Source organism: Tenrec ecaudatus, chromosome 13 (assembly GCF_050624435.1).
Source record: "Tenrec ecaudatus isolate mTenEca1 chromosome 13, mTenEca1.hap1, whole genome shotgun sequence".
Lineage (NCBI taxonomy): Eukaryota > Metazoa > Chordata > Mammalia > Afrosoricida > Tenrecidae > Tenrec > Tenrec ecaudatus.
Genome location: NC_134542.1, coordinates 459,381 through 473,700, shown reverse-complemented (window position 1 = coordinate 473,700; position 14,320 = coordinate 459,381). Strand labels below are relative to the sequence as shown.

Sequence of the window (14,320 nt, the reverse complement as noted above, 5' to 3'; positions counted from 1 at the left end):
TCTTCCTCATCAAAGTGATAGCTTTGCTTTTGACGGATTTAAAGAAGTCTTTGCCACAGATTTGTCCAGTGCAACATGGGACCGCAGCTTCCGCAGACATGGTCCACGAGTATCCTGTCTTACGTTCCATCCTGCAGGCACTCTTCAGCTTCTCTCCACCCTGGTCCCCGCCTTGTCTCCGCCCCCACCTGGCGTCCAGTCTGGGATCAGTCAGTACCTGTCCGACTGGTCACACGTTGCTGTATAAAACGGAACACCGGGCATTTGCAGAAATGCCTCCTGAGGAGAGGGCGTGTGTTGTTTGTGTGAAAATACAGTAACTTTTAATTAACCACATAGGAATTCCCAATTTCCACTTCTCTTAATATAAAGACTGGCTGTCTCTAAAAACCAGGCAAATTTACTGGATATTCTTCCAATAGTCATTGAGTCAATTCAGAATTGCAGGGACCCTCGAGGGCAGAAAAGAACTGTCCGCTGAGATTAAAACCACCGCCGTCAAGGGGGCCCAAATGCGTAGCAACCCTGCGGCGAAGACTAGAACTTCCCCCTGGGTTCATGAGACTGTAAATGGTTACAGGAGCAGACAGAGTCACCTCCCTCTCTTGGGACTGCTGGGGGGTTTGAACTGCTGACCTCTCTGTGAGCAGCTCAGTGCTTAACTCCCTGCATCACCAGGGCCCCTCCCCAGAGCAGTCACATGGCTGTAAATATTTTTGAAAGCAGACCTCCACACTGTCCTCCTGGGGAGTTTGGGCCACTGGTTGCTCAGGAAGCAGCGGAGCACTTTAGCCTCCATGCCACCAAGGGTCTTCATGAAACATTCAAGCCTGTGAGTGATGCTGAGCATGCCCACGACAGCAAACACATGTCCCTTGGAGGAAGCGCAGCTAGAATGCTCCTGAGAAGTGCGAACGATGAGACTGTCTCATGTGCTTTGGAAGGTCATCAGGGGATGAGAACCCACAACCAAACCCGCTGCCTATTGGGCAGTCTGACACAGCCCCTCTGCGCAGGGCTTCCCACATTGAAAGCCTTGACAGGTGCAGCCAGACTGCTTCTTCTCCCATGGAGCAGCTGCAGGATTCGAACTGCCAACCTTTAGGTTAGTAGACTAACAGCTAACTACAGCACCCCCTGGGCTCCCTGCAGGAGAGACCAGTCCCTGGAGAAGGACAGCATGTTTGGTAAAGGGGGCAGCCAGTGATGATGGTGAGAGACGACCATCAGGGAGCTGGACGGGCCCAGTGGCTGCACCAATGGGCTGCAACAGCAGCGACTGCAGGCTGGCACTGGACCGGTGGAGTCTTGCCTTGTTGCACACTGGGCTGTGTGAGTGGGGACTGGCCCCATGGCCACTGGCAGCAGTGATATCGTGACTGCTGTAAACTGGGCTTGTATCACGCGACTTCTCTCAACTACATGCCAGCCTGCTTTGAGTCTCTTCACCTCTTCTTTGGCTGTTTGTGCAGAAGCTTAAAACGCAGTCAGAAATAGTCTGTGAATCACCACAGAAGCACTCCTGGTCATGGCTGTGTTTGACCCGACTGTCTCAGCCAGTGTCCACCCATCCCTTGAGGGTCGGACTCTTCTTCGCTGACCTTCCACCTTACCAAGCAGGGCCCTTCTCCAGGGACTGGTCTCTCCTGACATGCACAAAGTATGTCAGAAAAACTTGTCACCATCTCCTCGAAGGAGCACGTGGGCTCGACTTCTGCCAAGACCGCTGACCTGCTTATTCTAAGGCTGCCTACGGCACTTTCCACATTCCTTGCCAACGCCACAATTCCAACGCACCAACCCTCCCTCTGGTGGCCTTTCTATTCATGGTCCAGCTTTCCCTTTCCCTGTCCACACAACCCAAAGGCTCAGTTTTCCTTCTATCTTCCCTGTGCTTGCCCAGCTTCACCATGCCCATGGGTCCCAGGCCCATGGACTCCATGCCCATGGGTTTGAAAGAACTTGGGTGACTTGCATCAGGTGCTCCCTGGTCTTCGAAGTGACATCGCTTTCTTAAAGTCACACAAGGCCTTCAAGGATAACTGCAGAGAGGAGGGGGAGGGAAAGAAGTCTAGGTCTCCCATCCAGGGTGGGACGTCCACAAATCAAACCTAGCAACGCTGTTAGCCTTGGCCATGACTTGGCTTCTCTCTGTGCCTGCTTCCTTCCCATTCACGGCCAGCTCCCTGAGGAGCTAGCCCCTTGGAGCTCCACTTCCAGTCCCAAGAGGAGCATATGAAACACCTTCTTCTAGCCCACAGCTGCACCCGGCTCCCTAGGCTATCACCACTTGCTTTCCATCAACGTCTCCCCCTGTCCTCCACTCGGATTCCAGCCCCGAGTTCTCACACGTGCTCCTGGGCTTTGCTGGGAATTGCCATGCAGACGATTTCCAAATCAGCTTCTGTCCACAACGTCTCTAGGAGCCAGGCCTGCATCTCAAACACTTGTCCTGTGTGTCCTCCTGGATATTCCTTTGAAATGAGAGCCATTGGCCCAACAAAGCTGCCAAACCTTGTCTTTCATGATGAGAGCCCCCCAAGCAACCCACATCCTCCCCCCAGTCCAAACACCCAAGCTCCCCATGCTTCTCCCAGAGCCATCATCTCACTCCATGTCCTGGCGTCTTTCAAGACCCCAGAGTGTGTCCCTTCTCAGACTTCCAGCTCCCTGGGCCAAACTCCCTCTAGAAAGGTCACGGTCTTGCAGGTACCAGCCGTGTCCATTGGAGATGCCCAAGGCTACTTCTCGTCTGAGGTAAAAGGGATGCCCTGGCTTCCTCATTCATAACTCCCAGAGATGAGGGCATTGTTAAAATATGACTATGACTTTATCTCATGTTTCCTGTCCACATTTCAGGCCGAGCTACTTGGTGGCTGCAAACCTGGAATGTCCATGAAATCACTGTGTCCCTCCTCCGGAAATGAGATGAACTTGGCCTCAAGTTTCATGTTTGTTGCATCTCATTCTACCTCTTCATAACCGTGTGCCAAAGGTGAGTTTCACTCCATAGGGCAGTTGCCTACTTTCTCTTCAGAGACTGATAGCGTAAGCCCCTTTTCCTAGTGGTCATACGATCAGTATATAGAACTGACTCTAGATTTTAAAAGTTGGAAGCAATCTATAGTTTAATTCATATTTATGGGAACTCAGATAGTACTTTGGGACGTATTCTTGGAACCCAAGCTGGAACTTATTGACCGCAGTAAAACCACACCATTCGGTTACTCCCTGTTGTATTTTGAGGCTTGTTTGCAGAATCCCTGGTAAAAGCTGTATTTGCATTGACATGAGAACTACCGTGCTCAATTCCCTGGATTCTAGAAAAATGTAATACATGTTTCAGCTCAACAAACACTCGAGTTGAAAGCCTATGTGCAGCAGACTGGAGATACAGCCCACGTATTTATTAGCAGGAATATTAAAAATTGAAATGAAAATAATTGCCGCATTATGTTTGTTGCTAAAGTTTGAATATAAATAGGATCACAGGGACAGCACGGCTAAGGGGTGGGTATAACAGGTAACAGAACGTTCATGAAGGTCATTTCAGCTCCATTTCCTGTCAATGCAGTGTCTTTACCCACCTCAAAAGAAACAGACAAGGCAGTGGCTGATTCAGCCTTTCATGGAGAGAGCTAAAACCACCTCCGTGTGGAGAAATACAGGCGCTTTCCCCCTTGTGGCCGGAGGAGCTATGGGGGCATCCGTGAGCACCGCCAGCACCGGCCAGAGCTCACCGGAGAAAGAAGGCTCCAGGTGGATGACTGTTTTCCAAGGCTGTGTTGCTAAAACACCACAAGGGGAGGGTGGTCTTTAGGAACAGAGGTTTCTTATCTGTGGTAGTTAACATCTCTCCTGTCAACTTGAAGGTATTAAGAGTGAAGGGGGAGGAGGCCAGCCTGTCAGTCAGGTCACAGTCTGATGATGCTTCTCTGTGAGGGTGGCCTTCTCACGAGGATTCTGGGAACTTTCTCTCTTTCTCCTGAGAGGCAGGCCACACTCTCTCTTTGCTTCAACTTCCTGTGGGAGGAGCCACATGGAGACTCACACCAGCGCTGAAGTGCTTCCACTGCCACTGGATCCACAAGACTCTCCAGCCACTCTTCCTGCATTGGCATCATTGCATGTGCTGTGTGAGTTCCAAGAGGAATTTATAGACTAATATTGGACTTATGGGCTAATATTGGACTTATGGACTTGATCTGGGCTGCGCTGGGATGTTTTCTCAATATACAATTACTCTTTGTTAGAAAGTTCTGTCTTACACATACATGAGGGTCTCTGGATTTGTTTCTCTAGTCAACCCAACCTAACACATCATCTCAGTTTCTGGAGGTTAGAAGTTCAAAAACAGGTAGCAGGTCAATGCTGACACCTCTGGAGAAAGCTCCCCACCACTCCCCCAGCTCCCGGTGGATCCTGGTCAGGGTTGCCATCCACCGGCTCACTGGTCTGTGCTCCCTGTCCTACGACATACTGGCGGTCCTTGGTGGCGTGAACTTGGGTGGGCTTCCCGGCTGGTTGTTCAGATGTACCAGAGGTTCCTCAGAAGACAAGCCTTGTCCTCTTCTGAAAGGTCATCACCTTGAAAACCCCAGGGAACAGCTCTGCTGTGCACGTGCTGTCTCCGTGGAGAACGCAGGACTAGGACCCACCCTGCCCAGGAACAGCCTTCTGACCCACTCACTCTGCAAGGAGAGCCTAGGACCCGACGAGAGCTCACAGTCATAGGCACAGGGCTACGACTCCAAGAGATCATTGGGGTGGGGGTGGCGGGGTGTTTGAGGTCATCTTTCAATGCAAACCAGAAGGGATATATGTTGATTGAGGGGCTTAATGTGGAGATTTGGCTTTTAATCAACTGTTATTGTTGGGTGTTGTTGAGTCAGGTCCAACCTTTTGCAGAACAGAGTGAGACACTGCCTGGTCCTGGGCTGTCCTTACACTTGTTCCTGTGCCTGAGCCCATGGCTGCAGCCACAAGATGGATGGACACTGTGGCTGCAACTCTTCCCCTGTCCCTTAGTCTCACCCCTACCCCTACCCTGACCCCGACTCCTTCATACTAGTAGGAAATGATCTCCCTCAGAGCCTCCCAACTGGAAACTCTAACCATGGCATTTTGGGATGGTCACAGCCTCGCCAAGTCAGTATACTTGGCCATCACCCCAGGGACTCATGTGCCAGCACACTCAAAGCCAAGCCCAGCGTCATTCCAGAGTGTTGGCCCTAAGGTCCCTGGCTGGAGGGGAATGGGCTCCAGGAGGCCGGGGTGGCTGACGTGCTTGCTGCTGCTAAGTGGCTCTGTGTAACACCTGCTGAGGTGGCCTCAGAGGTGCAGAGTTCTGCCGCTGAGCCCTCTTAATTCTTTAGCATTCTAAGTATTCCTATATCCCTCTGGGGTCCCAGAGACTCAAGTCTAGTCCTGCTGCCATGCAGGACTTTACCTCAAACATGAAACCAAACTCACTGCCCTAGAGTCAATGCTGACTCATAGCAACCCTACTGGCCAGCGAAGGACTGTCCCTGTGGGTTTCCGAGACTGAAACTCTGAACTGCCCGTTCTGTTGTAGGTGCTTGCCAGGACTTGCTAGGCCCAAGACTATCTAAGTCTGTGGGAGAATACATTTGCTCACTCTCGATCCTGACATCAAGAAAGGTGAGCACCCTGCATGCTCTGTTACAGGTAGCAATCAGTAAATGAACCCCGATTTCTTCTTGCTTTTCACTCGAGCCACTGAAAAAACTGGGGGGGGGGTGAGCAACAGCAGTCCAGGTCACCCCTGAGGTGTGCACAGACACACCTGTCAGTGCCAAGTCCCCACGGTGGCACTGCTGTCTGTGAAACCCCATGCTCATCATGTCCCCATGCCATAGACATCCTCTTAAAATATAAACCTTACTTATTTTTAAATCCTGTTTTATTAACAAACTGGAGGGTAAGTTTTACAAATTGGGGCAGGGCAGCGGCCGCTGGGGATGTCCAGGAGACTTGGGTGCAGCACTCCAGCCTCCAACAGAGGGGGGTAGTGGTGGGAAGTGGCCACTTGGCCTCACTAGCCACCTGAACACACCCTCCTTTCAGCCCAACAGACTGCTGTAGAAGCTGCTGCGATGTCTCGATGACGTTTGTACCCAGTTCTGCGTGAAAAAAGAGGAAAAGCCACCATGTCTCTGTTGAGTCCCTCTCTAGGCAGACCACGCCTCTCAGGGAAAATCTGGGGACTGTGCCCCCAGCGCTGGCTGGGGGAGATCTTCCAATTTACAGGAAGCGTGAGGGGACCCCAGCGTGGTAGGAAGGGATGACCTTTTAGACAGATTAAGAGAGAGCGATGTGTTCCCCATGTCTAAAGTGGAAAGAATTGTGAAATGGACAGGAGACAGCAGCACAGAATCCACTTGTCTCCACCTTGTCACTGTGGACACACTCAGCACCCCAGCTTGGTGCATGTGGTGGCCCCTGGGGCTGCCCAAGAGCCGGCACTCCTATGTTCCAGCCTCTGCTCTCCTGGACTGAACTCTAAGGAGAGGGGCCCAGGTAATGTACTGGTTCAGTGAGCTCTTGGAGAACTGGGCCCAGGGGTCTGGAATTGGAACTAGAAGGTGGAGTTTGGGGCTGTTCTGGTTGCCGGGGGTTGGGGCATGGGGGAGGTGGAGGGGCCCAGCTGCAGCACTTCCTGAGTGCCTGGTAAAGCACAGCGAGTGTGTACCTCAAGCAGCTTGCTATCATCCAAGGACAGCCACTAGGAGGTTGGCTGCCCTCACATGCCAGAAAGAAGCTGGGGGGGGGGGAGGAGAGAGGGGAGCGCAGAGAGCCCCAGGGAGCCCACAGGAGGGGGAAATCAGTCAAACTAACAACAGAAGCAGCAGGCTATCATTCTCACCAAGAATTCAGGGAAAGAGAGTTGCTACTGTGTGCTACTCAGGGGTTGCAGAGGGAAATACAAATACGTCTGCAGAAGCAGGGCGTGTGGCTCCATCTGTCCGAGTCTGGCCTAAGTCGGGCAGTGCTGAGTGTCTGCAGGGGCAGGATGACACAGGGGAGAGAAGGTCAGGGCAAAACGCCCGGTGCTGTCAGGTCTGCACCTTCCCAGTGCTCTGGCTCACCATGTGTCCAAAGTGAGCAAGGACATCTGAATGGGAATCAACGTGAGACCAGGAGAAGCCTTTCAGAGAAGTTCATCGCTCTCTGCATCGACCAGCAAAGGGACAAGGCAGAAAGGCTGTTTATTTCTGGCCACTGGGCTATGGCTCAGGAGGAGAACGTGCAGTCAACGGACACAAAGAAGAAGGTGCTCAGTTCTGTCCACAGCAGGCGCAGCTGTCAGCACTGGGCCGAGGCTCACCGAGCTTCACAACACGTCTCTCTGCAGAGCCAATGGCCCGTCGCTCAGCAAGTGAGACCTCAGCTTCTGGTGGCAGCTGGGTCGTAGAAACGGTCAGGGATGGCGACAGTATCCATTGCCTGGTGACACCTGGTGTCTCTCGGTGTCTCTGGGCGGTGGGTCTGTGCAGCACTAGGACTTCATTGTCACTGGCTCCAGGAGCACCCCAGCTCTCCAGAACCAGGCAGCAGCACGTGCATTCACAGAATGGCCATCATCCATCAGAAGAAGTACTCCTTCTGATTCCCGCCGGCGGCACCTTGTGCACGGACGTCGCCTCTGCGCACACCCTCAGGCGGGCCCTCCACCTCTGACCGCTTTGTCTCCTCGTTTGGGTACAAGTTCTTCTGCTGGTACAGGCGTGTGGCCACAGCCGTGATGCACAGTAGGACGAAGATGACCGCAGCAACCACACCTGGAGAGGGAAGATTAGGAGAGCATCAGGACCCGGGGGTGGCCTCTGCCCAGGTGGACACTGTGCGGTCAGCTTGGCACAGAGTGAGAGGGACACGACTTTCTGGCTTTCCCGGTCTTTCTTCCTGTTCTGCTGAGCCTGGGAGAAAGCCGTGGCGACTCACTGATGAAACTCCGCCCCCACACAGCCGTGGGTCACAGGGAACGTGCACGGGTCTGGTGCTAGGAGGTGTGCGGGTTGGAAGCCACTCACAAACGGTGGTCACCACAGTGGACTTCGAGGGCCCCGGGCAGTGACTGGGTCTGCTGTCCATGGGCCGCCATGAGTGGAAGCCTGCCCTCCACCACCACCGCCGCCGCCACCAACCAACTCTGAGCCTGGGCCCATCAAGGCTCCAGGAATCTGGCTTGGTGCTGAGATTCAGGCTTGAGTTCTCTGAACTTGCTTGGTCCAGGCAGCTCGGGACATGCCAGTTGTGGGTGGAGGGGTTTCATTGACTCCACCCTCTGTGATGTCCAGGTGCGTCCCCGCGATCAGCAGGGCTCATAGGTAAGCAGACACAACTGCCTCCTTTGAAAAGTACAGTCCCCCCGCCCCCACCCCAGGCCCCCTGAAGCCTCTGACAGTAGAGAACTTTATGAGCTTTCTCATGCCTTTGAGGGGACTTCAGAATTTTGCAGCTTGGATGAGGCAACACTTCAGAGGGGGGCCTGTGGAGGTCTGAAAGAGTCCCCTTGAGTGGTCCTGCAGTTCCAGATGCTCTGCTGCAAAGACCCCCCTGTGTGGAGTCTGGAGCCTGCAGGTCGACCCCACAGTGGAAAGGCTCCATTCTCCCCGCTCTGTGTTGGAACCGGGTCGACTTCCTGGTGGAGGGGACCTCCCTGCTTCCTGACCGAGGAGCAGCCCCCCAGGGCATGGACCCCTGCGCCGGGGGTGGGGGGGGACGGACCTGCCCTGTATTGTGGTTGTTCACTGCTCTGCTCCACATGCACAGAGGACGTGGCAAAAGGACAGATATCTGGGCATCATGGACGGGGGGGGGGGGGGTCCCTCAGATGCAGAAACCTGTTTCAAGAGCACTGACCCCTTTATGCACAGCCCTGCTTCCCCATCTGGACTGGGAGTACTGAGGACCCCCAGCTCCCGAGATCTTCCCTCGACCAGCCCCACTCCCCCCGGATGCCCGCCCCCAGACATCTGTGTGGACCAGACTCCAGGGATTAGGAAGATGAGGAGCTGAGGGGGGTGGGGTAGAGAGACTGGTCAGGGCTGTGTCCTGGCCAACTGTCACAGGACAAGTCCCGTCTTCCTCAGAGTGACTGTGGACCTCCATCGGTGCTGGGCACACACCACAGAGGTGGCCCTGACACCCTGTCACATCATTATCACACACCATGAGGGGCACACATACGCATTGGCCTCAGGGGCACCCTGGATCATGGGGGCCCAGGCATGTGGGGACCCCGACTCTAAGGGGGACCTCATCTTGTGGGGCCCTGGTTCTTTGGGACCCCTGTGCTCCCTGGGGACCCCAAGGGCTGGGCTTCAGAAGTGCATCACCAGGCCTTCCTTTGGGGCTTCCCTAGGTGGGCATGAACTTCTGCCACCCTGTTACAACCCCAGTGCCCATCTTCGCTCCATGGGGATGACCCACCCCGAGAAAGGATGCTGGGGTTTATACCTCTTTTTACAGTCATAGTCTGAGCTGCGCTGGGGCCCTGGTGCTCCCTTCTCTTCAAGAGAGCACCGCTTTCTATATCCTAGTTCTCCAGCCCTGAGTGGGGATGGGGCCCCTGGGATAATGCCACCCCGCTAGGAAGTGACCGGCTGGCAACCACCTCCGATCACCACTGAGTCCCGCCGGCCAGCTTCAGACTTGGACTCCACCTCGCCGGGCCTTCCGGAGTCATCTGCGGTGGAGAGGAAAAGCGGGGTGCACTCAGCCTTGGGACAGAGCCCACTCCCCACCCGGTCCCCCCCTTCCCATTGCCCACCTGCCCACGCGTGGGGGTGCTCCCGAGCTGTGCCCTCCGGGGACCCGCAGCGCGACGCAGCCACCGGGCCCCGCAGCGAGGTCCCCCCGGGCTGCCTGGGGCTCAGCGCGGCCTTCAGCGGGGCCACGCGCTCGAACTGCAGGGAGGACAGGCAGCCGGCGAAGCCCTGCGCACCCGCCTGCGCCGTGTCGGCGTCCACGTGGCCGCCGGGCTCTGAGGGCCACAGAAACACAGACAAGGAGGAGCATTAGTGGGCGTGACAGAGGGGCCCCTGCTCAGGGGGGTCAGTGGGGACACGGCCAGTAGTGGCGTCAGTCACCGAAGGATGCTCAGTGGGGGCTGGGGACAGAACACAGGTCAGGGGGGGGGTCCATGAATGGGAGTGGGTCACTGGGGGAGGAACAGTGAGGGTCACTGGGAGGGCAGTGGGGGAGAACAGCTTGGACGGTTGGATCAGCTGTCCCCCTCGTATCAAAGTCCAGCTTAAATAACAGCCACAGTGAGGTGCACAGGGCCAGTCAATGAAGAAACTCGGAGAGCACTGTGCATTTAGACTCGCCTGAAATCCCAATGCCCTAGAAAGTAAAATAGAACCACTGCCCACATAGAGGCAGGGGAATCATAGTCTTGAACTTCAAATTTACAGTAGTGGTTGTTTTGGGGCAATCTAACCAACCGTGTGTCTGCTGGCCTGTCCCCACGCGGCACTCACATCAGGCTGTTGACCTCATTCAGACTCAGGCGGTGTCTGCACGTCTCCAGGGGGGTGCAGCTGGCACCTCACATCCCCAGGGCCCGATCCATTAACCGGTGACGGCACGCGGCCACCACAGCCGGGGTCCATGCACTGACCACTGGTGGCAGCAGATGCAGGTCACACTGTCTGTGCACATGCCCTGGGAGGTGGGTCTCTCTGGCTTGGCAGTCCCTCCTTGCTCCTCTGCTCTGGGTCACGGCGATTTTCTAGCACCCTCAAGGTGAAGCAGCTGGGTTCCACGGGCCGGCAGGTCAGCATTTGTCCAAGAATGGATGCTGGTGGCATCAGGGGCACTGTGCCGCCCCACCCCCCATGGCTGCAGAAAAGGTGTCTGAAGTTGCCCAATTCTTCCCCCTCTCCCCTTGAGTGTCCAGGGTGCGTTTGCCCTCATGGTCTCAGCGTCCACACATCCTGCCGGGGTCCAGAGCCCCTTAAGCTGCAGCTCAGAGAAGGTTCGGTTCTGAGGGTGTAGGCATGGTGCCAGCTGACCCCGCCTCCGAGTGCCTAGGACTGCATCCGGGGTGCCTCGCCTGCTGTGCATCTGCTGAATCCCAACAAGCCTTTGCTCTGCACTGGGCTCCTGCTCAACTCCAGAGCCTTGTCAGCAGGGTCCTGCTGTCTCCCTCGGCTGTGGGAGCCCCTTTTGGGGTGTGGTGATGACCCAAGATGTCCAGCCTGCTCTGAGAAACAGTATGTCCTTCTGAGGGGGCTTCCAGGCCTGAGTGAGGAGGCACTTCCTGTGCCTCGCACGCCCGGGACCGAAAGTGCCCATTTTCTCTGGGTATGGATGGCACGCCCAGCCTTGCGTTAATGACACCGCCAAAAGGTGGCAAGTGTCATTCGACCTTGGTGAAATTAGTGCCTGTTAAGCATGCAGCAAATTGATTTTTATTTAAAGTTTCAAGAAGCACAACTGCTCCAGGCCATAAAATTAACCCTCTGACCAGAGCTTCAACCTTGGAGTCTGAGTAAGGTATCAATGACTATCTAGTTCTCGAACAAAACATGGATATTCTCAATTCCATCCTAATGCTTTCATTTTTTTAACTGAAGGAAATATATATATAAATGCTGATGTGTAAAATCAATCTTACTCTTTCATATTCATGCGCTCATTAAGTTTTAAATGGCGTAGTTAATTTTCATAGGTTGTTATACAATGTATCGTGCACATTACTTGAAGGCTTTTCATCAGCAACTTTGAATTTTAAGTTGTATTTTACAAACTATTCTTTCAGTACAGTTGTAAATGTTTCCTGCATTGTTCTTTCAGGAACATTGTCAGTGTTTCCTGGGCTGAGGCACTGGGGTGGCTTCCCCCAGATCCCGATGTCCTTGTGGGTGGGCTGAGTGCATTTTCAGGATAATTGGCCCCCTGGTAAGAGACAATCCGGCAGCCCCCTGCTCAGGTGTCACTGTCCTGCCTCTGGTGGTGTCCCTGAGAGCACTAGTTGCCAGCAATGGTCCAGAACAAGACTAGCTGCTGTCCTGGGCAGAGCAGGGCATTTTGGGGACAGAATTGGCCAGTGTTTGTCCTTTCAGATTCTGTCCACCATGGAGGCTGTGCCAACTCCAGCCCCATGGGGCTGTCTCTGAGGGTACAAGGGATCCGGACAGCTGGGACCAGCAGGGCCACTGAGCAGATGGGCAGGAGCAGTCAGAAGGGCTTCTGGTCTGGTATTTGGGCTCTGTTTTGCAAAAGAGGTTACTGGACCCAAAACCACCCCCAGAAAACTCCAGCAGACTGAAGCTGGGCCTGCTGATCCAGAGGTGAAAGACAGCTGCCACCTGTGTTCACACCCTCCGTGACAACTGCCATGTGTGCTCACACCCTCCATGACAACTGTCAGTGTTCATACCCTTCATGACAACTGCTACATGTGTTCACACCCTCCATGAAAACTGCTACATGTGTTCACACCCTCCGTGACAACTGCCAGTGTTCACACCCTTCATGACAACTGCCACCTGTGTTCACACCCTCCATGACAACTGCCACATGTGTTCACACCCTCCGTGACAACTGCCAGTATTTACACCCTCCGTGACAACTGCTACATGTGTTCACACCCTCTGTGACAACTGCCAGTATTTACACCCTCCATGACAACTGCCACATGTGTTCATACCCTCCGTAACTGCCACATGTGTTCACACCCTCCGTAACTGCCACATGTGTTCACACCCTCCGTGACAACTGCCACATGTGTTCACACCCTCCATGACAACTGCCAGTGTTCACACCCTCCATGACAACTGCCACATGTGTTCACACCCTCCATGACAACTGCCAGTGTTTACACCCTCCATGACAACTGCTACATGTGTTCAAACCATCCATGCCAGCTGCCACATGTGTCCACACCATCCATGACAACTGCCAGTGTTCACACCCTTCATGACAACTGCTGCAAGGGGTTCACACCCTCCGTGACAACTGCCAGTGTGTTCACACCCTCTGTGACAACTACCACATGTGTTCACACCCTCTGTGACAACTACCACATGTGTTCACACCCTCTGTAACAACTGCTACATGTGTTCACACCCTCCGTGACAACTGCCAGTGTTTACACCCTCCATGACAACTGCCACATGTGTTCATATCCTCTGTGATAACTGCCAGTGTTCACATCCTCTGTGACAACTGCCAGTGTTTACACCCTCCGTGACAACTGCTACATATGTTCACACCCTCCGTGACGACTGCTAGTGTTCTCACCCTCCATGACAACTGCCAGTGTGTTCACACCCTCCATGACAACTGTGATGTGTGCTCACACTCCTCCCTAGCAATTACCATGTGTGTTTACACCCTCCCTCTATGACAACTGCCACGTGCATTCACACCCCTCCTTCACCCCCTCCTCCCCCCAAGAGCTTTCTGGATGTGCAGCAGGTTAATCCGCTCTTTGCGTACCTCACGTGGTGCAGCTTGAAGCAGGGTGCTTCTTTGCTGCATTGGGAAATTATTGGGTCCTTGTGCTCCAGTGGCCAAAGAAAAGGGGGGTGAGGAGTCTTCTCAGCAGAGCACAGTAGGGTCTGTCTCAGAGTTACCTGGGCACCCACAAAGGAATGTTTTCTCCCGTAACTGGTCTAACGGCGCGGTTAAAATGAAGCAAGGATCCGGCTTGTTGTGCAAGGGGCCCTGCTGGCTCCACGTCTGGCAGGAAGCGCCCCTCAACTTGCCTGGAATCCTGCCCAACACCAAGGACTTGATGGCGTGGAACTCCGTGCCTGAGGACAGGCTCACTTGTCTCCGTGCTTTCTGGTTCATCTGTCCGGGAGAAGCCGGCACCCGCAGGGCACGGGAGTCAAAGGAAGATAATACAGAAAGTGAGCAAGAAACACACAGCAAGTTAGTGCTCCCCAAGGGGCAAGAGCCCGCATGAAGGAGCCGGGCTGTGACTACTGCTCATGGACTTAGCATGACACCCCAGCCTTCATCCTGTACCCCAGTTTGCCTCCTTGGCTTTCGCTGTTTCCTGACAGTGTATGAGTTACCAATGATGGTAGAACTCACAGAAAAGGGGCAAGTGGTTGCAAGATCTTAAGAGTAAAACCCCAAATGTGAAGCCACAGAGAGAGCAGAGTCACTTAGTGGTGCCTTCAAAGTCGTCTCACTGCCTCTACACTGACTCACCTCTTGTCTAGTTATGCAAAGTTTAATCATAATCATGTTTTTCAGAAACAAGGTCTTTAAATTGCCATACCATTTGGACTTCTGTAAATTGCACGGCGGAGATGCTCACTGGAGAATCATTCAC

The 14,320-nt window shown here is 54.2% G+C and overlaps 1 protein-coding gene across 1 annotated transcript in view; it reads right to left on the bottom strand.

Annotated features, from left to right (window-relative positions):
* Window positions 1-7,608: 7,608 nt before the first annotated feature.
* Window positions 7,609-14,320, bottom strand: part of LOC142424768 (contactin-associated protein-like 4) — a 129,015-nt gene continuing 122,303 nt past the window's right edge. The window contains exons 20-23 of the mRNA XM_075530106.1: window positions 13,743-13,830; window positions 9,807-10,009; window positions 9,641-9,746; window positions 7,609-7,802 (exon numbers count right to left, since the gene is read on the bottom strand). Coding sequence (XP_075386221.1) covers window positions 7,609-7,802; window positions 9,641-9,746; window positions 9,807-10,009; window positions 13,743-13,830 — 591 coding nt within the window. The remainder of the gene's footprint in view (window positions 7,803-9,640; window positions 9,747-9,806; window positions 10,010-13,742; window positions 13,831-14,320) is intronic.